This window comes from Spermophilus citellus (genome assembly GCF_964194105.1).
Source record: "Spermophilus citellus genome assembly, chromosome: 2".
In the NCBI taxonomy this organism is placed as follows: Eukaryota; Metazoa; Chordata; class Mammalia; order Rodentia; family Sciuridae; genus Spermophilus; species Spermophilus citellus.
The window spans coordinates 54,171,744-54,180,921 of NC_138183.1; the positions used below are offsets into that span (position 1 = coordinate 54,171,744).

Here is a 9,178-nt window from a genome sequence, read left to right on the forward strand (position 1 = left end):
TTAAGTCCCTCCCTCCCTCCATGACATTTGTCTTCAAAACCGTCACCATTTTCCCCCAACCACATCTTGCCATTTTCAATGACACCTCTAACTAAATTGGAAGATGTCTTAAAATGTTCCAACTAGATTAAAACCAAAATTCATCAAAACAATTTAAAACTTTAAAGAATCACTGGAGCAGCAAGGGGGAAGTTTGCAAAAATATAACAACCACCAAACCTTCAGTCAAGAAGAATCTCAGTTTCGAGGGAAATTATTTTCTGTCACTCGCTTACTTTCACACACCCCCAGTCCACTGCCAAGTGTATTAGTGAGCTAGCATATTAACAACTTTTTTTTTAACATGGTTCAATCTATTCTTGTTGTACACACACGATACTCTCACAAGCATTCTCATTCAATCCTTACACCTCTGGAGAGGTTTTTAAATATTTGATTGCCCCTAAATATAGTTCAGGGAAGGCTGCATTTTGATGAGACATTCTCGAGCTTAGTAACAGAATGGCTGGAGTGACAGTTGTTGTAAGAAGCACTCTATTCCCTCTAGACTACATCATCAATTGCTTGCACTACATTTTTACTTGATAAAGGACAGCAGTGATTAGAAATTCCTTTAAGAACCTGGTGATACACTACAGACCCTCTCCCTCAGAAAAATGCATAGATAAAATGTGGCATATAATTTCAGAAAATATATAGGGCCCTGAAGCCTACTGTCAGACCTGGCAAAGGAAACAGGCTTAAGATCTGTCCAGCAAGAAGCCACACTTTAAGATTTTAAAGGCACAGGATATTTTAGTGCTTAGAACAAACAGTTAAGGAATTGAGAACTTGATTCAATCACAACTAATTAATTATATATTTCATTAAATTCTTTAATAACCAACAAATGCATGAATAGATTTATATAATATTCTCCTGAGCAGAGAATCTAGAAAAAATACAGCATTTTAAAAGTAATGAAAGCATGAAGAAATTAGTTAAAACACAAAGGCAAAAAACATAAATGTAATTAAAGTTTCCCAGGTGTAGAATCTGAGTCTGATAATAAACGCATAACAAACTGTATCATAATATACAACCTATCCAAATGAGTTTTATCATTTTAAAAAGTCAAGAGATACAGCCTACAATAGGTGCTATGGTTTCAGGGCGTCCCCTCAAAGTTCACTTGTTGAAAGCTTATTTTTTTCAAGACAGCAGTGTTGGAAGTAGAGCCTAGTGGTTTTGGAGCCCCAAAACCACTTGGATTAATATCTTCCTCACAGGAGTTTTCACTCTCCAGAGACAGGATAGTTTCGAGACTGTGAACTGTTAAAAAGCAAGACCACTTCTTGTACTATGCCTCTTACACACACCACACACATGCCATTCTAAGCTGAATGGCCCTCAGCATAAGTGACCGCCCAATCTTGGATTTCCTAGCCTCCAGAATCATGAGCCAAAATAAACCTCTTCATTAACATCCTAGTCTCAGGTATTCTGTTATAACAACAGAAAATGTACTAAGACAATAGGTATATTTCTGCCTTAGTTCAGACTACTATAACTAAATACCTTAGGATGGATAATTTAAAGATAATAGAAATTTATTTCCCACAGTTTTGGAGTCTGAAAAGTCCAAGATCTAGGCACCAGCTGACTTCATGTCTAGTGAAGACTCACCCTGTTTCAAAGATGGCACCTTGTTGCTATACCCTCACATGGCAAAATGGGATGGGGCACTCCCTTCAACTAGTTCCACTCATGAGGGCAGAGCCCTCAGTAATGAATCACCTCCTAAAGCCCCCACCTCTTAATACTACCTCATTAGCAATAAAGGTTCAAAATAAAAATTTGGGATGGGGACAAATGCAAACCATAGCAATATTCCTACCAAACTAATTTTTAAAAATAAAGTATACTGCATTCAACATAGTAAAGTTATGTAATATTTATAGACTGACTCATCCTTCTAAATGTTGAATCAAATGCAACATGTAGATTCTGCAATGAACCCATTAGTGCAAAAAATGTAATGAATTGAATTATGTCTCTCAAAACATGTATATGTTAAAGTCTTAACCCAGCACCTCAGAAAGTGACCTTATTTAGAAGTAAGGACACTGTGGATATAATTACTGAAGTTAAGATGAGTTATATGGAGGACAGTGGGCCCCCAATCCAATATGATTGTTCTTATAAAATATGTAAAGTAAGACATAGATATAGAGAGAATGCCATATGTACATGAAGGCAAGATCAAGGTGATGTATCTACAATATAGAGAAGGCCAAAGACTGCCTTAAATATAGCTCTAGAAGTTATAAAATAGGCCTGCAGCAGATCCTGCCTAGTGCTTTCATAGGGAGTGTGGCCTTACCCACACCTTGATCTCAGACATCTAGCATCCCTCAGTCAAGAAGTATGAGGTGGTACATTTCTATTATTTAAGCCACTCAGTGTGTGGTACTCTAGCAAACTAATACAATGAACAAATACTTTTTTACTCTATAACAGAATTTCCTATGTTACTATAAAGTAAGATACATGCACAGATACATACACATAAAATACATGGTATAATGAAGTTAAAAAATAAGGGGGAAAAAGTACAGGTTTTGTAAAAGCAGCAAGTTAACTGAGGTTATTTTCCCCCTAAACTGCTACAGGTTTAAAACACACAGAAAAAACCTGACATTACTCTTGATAAAACAAAATCTCAAAATGAATGAACAGACTAACAGATGCTGATTTGCTCTATTATATAGCTTTAAAAGTTAGTTTAATTAATTATATATTTATGAGAACTTAATAAGGCATATTAAAAGATGGTGATTTTTTGCTATTTTAGTATATCCTCATGCAGAAATAGTTTATTGCAAAAGCATTTTTTCATCTCCAAATGGCAAAGGTATTAAAATGACTATTGACAACAAGACAGAAATAATCAGTTCTAATACAAGACCATAGTTATGACACATTTTAGTAAAAAAATTCCAAATTAATATTTCAAACACTAAAAGTACACTGCTTTATTAATACAAATACTACCCTCATTAGCATAAGCAAAAATCTCAGTTCTGTAAAAATTAAAAATGTTTGCCTTCTATTTATACACACAGGTTACATAATTCAGCATGCCAGTTCTCAAAATAATTCTAGGTCTAAAGCTTCCTTGGTAGATAAGATCAGGTTCATGAACCTATATGGGAAAAATGTCTTACAAAAATAAGACACGACTGTTTCCCTAATATCTTTGTCACATACAGACATTAACACTCCCTTTACATACCCTCCAAAATACACATACATGTATGAAAAGAGTAATCTCTGCCTTAAGTTTTCTACAGTTCTACATTAAGCTATGAACAAGAGACTATGTTGCTTCAATTTTGAAATAAAAGACTTTTCAGCAAAAGAAAATAATGCAGTAGTTCCTCATTTGGATTCAGTATGATAAAATGCTAATCTTACCACAAGCAGACCTCCTCCAACCATGTAAAAGTTCATACATACTGTAATCCAACTTTTTTATCCCAAATTTTAGCGTGACACACGACCTCACGATTTGGCTGAAATGAGGACTTATGTCATTATTTTGTAAGGTAATAAAGCTAAAAGTTATAGCTTCAATAATTTCCTCATGTCTCATTACTGGTATAAGGGACAGTATTTTATACTAAAGAAATTATCCTCAAGGTTAACAGCTATTGTTTATTAGGCACTTTCTGTCTGTGTGTGTGTGACTGTGTGTGTGTATGTTCTACAAATTCATTTATACTCATATCAACCCTGAGCAATGACTATTATCTTCATTTTAGGAAGGACAGATTCAGAAGTTAACTCATTCAAGATCAGAGGCAACAGAGTTGGGATACCAAATCTTAGCCTTATCCACTCCAAAGCCAGGATTTCTAATTGCCTTTTAGCAAAAAAAAAAAAAAAAAAAATGAAGCCTTGTTGAGGTCTGACTGAGAGAGGTGATAAGTACCTGAAATTCATAAAACGTTAGTAACATCAAAGAAGTCTTGCTGAAAGGATAACAGGAGCAGCACATATGCCAGTCCTGTAAATCTGAAGGAAGTTAAAATATAAAGCTTAGATGCCTTCCTATCTAAATTATCAATGCACTTAAGCTTACAAACATTTCTGGCAGAGAGGTCACAGAAAGCTTCCTTAGAAAAGCAAAAATAAGAATTTTCCTGACTTCCTAAAACTGACAAAGCTAATTTTATAAAGGCAATTATATTTATAAAGGCAGTGATAATAGAGATGACACCTTGCATGTAAACACACACACACACACACACACCAGATGAATTTCATGTTGCATCTGTCATCCTAACTTGACAAATGCTCTACAAAACACAATCCTCACCTTTTCTGTAGGTAGTTCCTACATACACTGCTATTATGGCAGCCTGGGAAAAATGTCACTACTCCTGAGAAATTTACTATTAATTTACTATGAAAACGCCTTTAAAGCATGGAAAAAATTTACAGGTAAATCAAAAAAGTCCTTAAAGATTCCTTAAACTTGACTCTGTTTCAGAAGAAATTTTTTTTAAAGGGTAATCCTATACATTATTTAAAAAAAAAAAATAGGTCACATCATGTAAGTATTCACTTATTTTTCCTTCTGTGAGATTCTTCACCTGGGCCCAATATGATTTAAATTACTAGAGTTTGAATTAAATAAGTTAAACTATGATGGAAACTTATTAAGGGAAAATGGACATACCTGTGATGTAAAAGGCTCACTAAAAATACTTCAAAATATTTGATTTTAAGTTTCAGCAATTAGGTTATGCCATGACAGCAAAATTCATGGGAAATGTTACAAGACACGTACAGTGTTGGTCAAGTCAAGGCCTCAAAGAAGTTTTATGAGGGAGTTCTCCACGGAAAAGTTAATGAATGCTTCACTGAAGAAAGCCCCCATCCTCCATTCCCCTGGAGCCTGAGGAGGCGGGCGGGGGAGGTATTCAGAAGAGCGCATCCCGCGGGCACCTCCGTAGCCACTCCTGGTGCGGACAACCACTCGTGCCAGCACATCGCAGGGCAGTCGGGCGCACAGACACCGCAAGGTCACTGGGGAAGGAGCGACTTTACATAATCCCCGCCGCGGCGCCGGGGCACCTGAGCGCCGCTCCGGTGCAGCTGCAGTTCCCTCCCTGCAGCACGGGCGAGTGGCGGTGCGGGGGCGGCGTGCAGGAAGACTAGGCGGGACGCCAAGGACCCGCGGGCGCCTACAGCGCCGCACCGAGGCGGGGTCAGTGGGTGGGGGGGTCGGCTTCCCGCATCAACCGTCCCGCAGCCGCCGCGAGAAAGGCGGGAGATTCGGGGCGCGGCCAACGCGGACTCAGCACTGGGCTGGGGTCCCCAAGCTCCCAAGCGCCCCTCGCGGCTCAGTCAGGGACCGCTCCTCGACGCACCTGTCATGCGCCTTACCTGAGTGGCTTTGTGGAATTGCTTCTTAAGCCCGGCCACCGACATGGTGCAAGAGGTCGCGCCGGCGGGGCAGCTGCGGGTGCGGAAACGAGACGGCGATGGAGCGGGACCGGTGGACCCAGCGGGGCGGCACCGTCGCCAGGCCGCCGCTCGTCGTGCAGCCGCCGGGGCTGTGGGCGAGGGGGCGCGGAGCGGAGCGGGACGCGGGCTCGTGCGGAGAGACACCCTGACGTCAGGGGCGGGTGATGCGGCCTCTTAAAGGGGACGCGGGAAGCCCCGCCCCAGGCGCGGGGCTGGCCAGGCAGGTGTTGCGGCACACGGTACCTGGGCGCTGATGGCCGCTGCGGACTACTGATTCCTTGGCACCTACTCGGTGGTCTGGCGGCTGAGGGCGTACTCCCCCAGGGAACTGGGGTGTTCCTTAGTGCCCCGGGCGAACTGCCGACCGGCTGCTGCAGCTCCGCAGTCCAGGCACTAGCAGGACTCTGGTGACTTGCTGGGGTTCCAGGTAGCCGCAGCGGCGCTGCCTGCAGACAGCCTGCCTGCCCTTTGAGCCCGGCCTTTCAGCAGCCTGAAAAGGAGGAGAGGCGGTCTATCTGGAGTAATGAATAAGTCATTGCTCCTTTTATGCCTTGCCCCTGGTTGGTTTGTCGCAGAAAACACTTATCTGCCCTGGTTTCAATATCTCTTAAACCTATATTACCTTAGGGAAAACCACCAACGCTTTTTTTTATCTGGTCTGATACAAGTTAACGACTTAAGAAGAAAAACACTTAAAGCTGAACGGGCAAATAGAATTGAGGCGTTATTACAATAATAGCATTTAATCTTCTGTTTACAGAAATGAAAAGGCCCAAAGTGTGAACTTGGCCTTGATGCAATTATGGTAATGGATTTAGGGTTTCCAATTTGAAATAATCTTTAATGTAAAAAAAATCTCAAAAAAATCATACTAAATTGTCAAATACTAAATATGGAATTAAGTATACATGGCTGGACTAAGGGAAACTGATGGAATTAGGTGAAGGGAGCAGAGCCTCATCAGATACCTTCCACGCTCTGGAAATTATCTATTTCCTCTACTTTTTCTAGTACTTAAGAGCTTATGAGAAGAACTTGAACATTGTCTCCACGTGGGGACCAAAGTGATAGGAAGAGAAGCCAGAGTGACAGAAGCCAAAATGAGAGTAATTGCCAAGGATGAGTAAAGAAGCATAGCAGAATGGGATTCCTAGAAATACCTTTCCCTCTTTCACCCACCAACCCCACCCTTCTAACCATTGCTACTTGGACTCAGGATGAACACCTGGTGCAAAGGGATTCTATTCTTCAATTATAGTCCTTGCTAGTGAGAGACAAAACACATAAAGGCAAAGTCAAACAGAGAGTGGTGGATATTAACGCAGAGCTAATGTGCCCAGTTTGCAGAGAAAAGCAGAAAGGTAGGCCAGCAGTGTTAGTTCTTATGTGCATACACCTTTCAGTGCACTTTCCAAACCCCTTAAGTGAGGCACTATGACAAATTCTGGTTAGTGGGTAAGGAAAGAAAAAGACTATTGCTCTTGGCAGAGAATTTAACCATCAGTATAAGATACACAAAGCCCTCTTTCCCCTCTGCAACAACATTTTAGATGGTTGTAGTTTGTCAATCAGGATTCAGAGTGAGGACAAATGAGGGCAAAGTTCCAAGTTAACATTAAATGGACATTAACATGAATGAGAAATAAACCTGAGTAATTTTAATCCACTGGGGCTGGGGTTGATAGAAATGAGATTTTTCTCCAATTTTCCAATTTCCAAAATGTTTTCCTATTACTTATACAAAAGAAGAAAGATTTTATAGTTAGATTTTACCACATAGTCTCAGCTCTGAACAGCAGAGCATTTTCATATAAGAATGGGCCTTGATTGAAGTTGCCAAGAGTTAGAACAATTAATCTACAAAGTGGAGAGCATGGGATTGTGCGCTCTTATTTCTGAGTATGAAAGGTGTGAAATAGAGACCTGAAGAGTCTCCTCAGAACTTTTAATACCTGATTAAACCTAAATTAAACAAAAGCTGGTCTTTCCCTTTCCCTGGTTCTTCATTCATCAACTTAGAAGGCTTATGCTGCTAAACTTCAAAGGAACTACCTTAGGAGAAAGAACTACTTAAAGAGCTTTGAATCCTTTTGTAACCACTGTTAATTCTGCTGGGTATCTCCTAGATCTCACCTAAATTCAGTATTTATTGAAGCTGCAATTTATACCAAAAAAAAAATCTTTCAGATATTACCTTTGAAGAGATTTTTTGGGCTTTTCTTACTAGCAGGCATCATAGTAGGAGGTGTTGGGGGATGGTAGAGCAAGACTGGACTTTGAGCCACAACAGGGAGTTTCCAGGCCAATAATTCAGAAAACCCTTTCTATGGACATTTATTGTGACTGGAATACAGAGGAACAAATGCAGCAGGCACTAAAAAATTCCAAATACAGGTGCCCTCTTTGGTTACAAACAGTCTGCAACAGAGACTTCAGAGAAATCCAGAAGCATACTGCAGGGAAAGGGAAATCAAAGGTCAATAAGGAAGAACTTTGACAAAATTTGTTGTGATTCAACATATTGCCCTATAATCTCCTGTGATAAAATCAGTGTAAAAGGGTAAATAAACCTAGATCTGCTAAAGAAAGTCCCAATTAAATGAAACCCCTACAAAGCACCATCTCAATAATGGGAAGTAAATTTATGGTCAGCTATAATTCCATCACATCATTCATGCACTATTTCTCCTTGCATTATGCCAAATCTCCTGGCAAATACCAGACCACTAGTTTGCACAGAGCTGCTGTATCTCTGGTGCCTTTCAGATGACTCCTAGTTCCAAGGAGGTAGAAGAAAAGCATTAGTTTTTCTGCCCATCAGGCCCACCCATCTGACTGGTACAGGGCAAACTGCTCCAGACTTGTGTATAGGCTTCACAAGCATAGGAAGCAGCGAAGCAAAGGTATTACATCCCAAGCTATCTTCCAGATGAGAAAAGAAAGGCAGTACAAGAAGGTGACTTATTCATCCTTCCTTTTTTATACTCTAGCCTCTAGTCTCACCTCAGGACAGAGTCTCTAGTCAGTGTTAATAAATATAGATTTGAATGAAGCAATGGATAGGGGATGCACAATACATCAGTGTCACCAATGTTGTCCTCCTACCACATTGAATCTGATGTTCAGAAATCTTCATCAGATTATCCTGTATTTAAATTTGAATTGTGCAGGAACCAAAGTTATTCTGGATGTGAGTGGCACTTAACTTTTTGTGCCTTTGGATGCTACCAGGTGCACTGACTCCTATCCAGCATGGGCAGGGATAATAATAATAAGCCCTTTACTAGAGGTGAGAAGCCAAAGGAAAGAACACCTTAGTTTCTCTTCTTCCAGGTTTATCACCAATCACCCCCCTCCAACACATACATAGGGAGTGGTATATTATTTTTTTCTTTTTGAGGTAGCATATGTAGGTCTTTCTCCTAGTGATCTCTCCTTTCTTTGTTTCCAACATAGGCCACCTTCCTCTAAAGCACAGGGGCCTCTTTCTTCAAAAGCTTTCTTTTCATTTAGCTAAACCCTATTAACCCAGTCACAGAGGAAGAGGAGGGGATTTAGCTAAATGAGTGACTCACAGCCTTTTACATCTGGGCTATGCTCATTACTTACATCCCAGTTTGAAATGCTTCCAACTTCCCTAGCAAAATCCTGTCATCTCTAATAC

The 9,178-nt window shown here is 40.4% G+C and overlaps 1 protein-coding gene across 1 annotated transcript in view; it reads right to left on the reverse strand.

Annotated features, from left to right (window-relative positions):
* SH3GL2 (SH3 domain containing GRB2 like 2, endophilin A1) overlaps positions 1-5,853 on the reverse strand; it is a 225,560-nt gene extending 219,707 nt beyond the window's left edge. Inside the window, exon 1 of the mRNA XM_081278323.1 lies at positions 5,434-5,853. Coding sequence (XP_081134449.1) covers positions 5,434-5,478 — 45 coding nt within the window. The 5' untranslated portion in view covers positions 5,479-5,853. The remainder of the gene's footprint in view (positions 1-5,433) is intronic.
* Between the last annotated feature and the right edge of the window lie 3,325 nt (positions 5,854-9,178).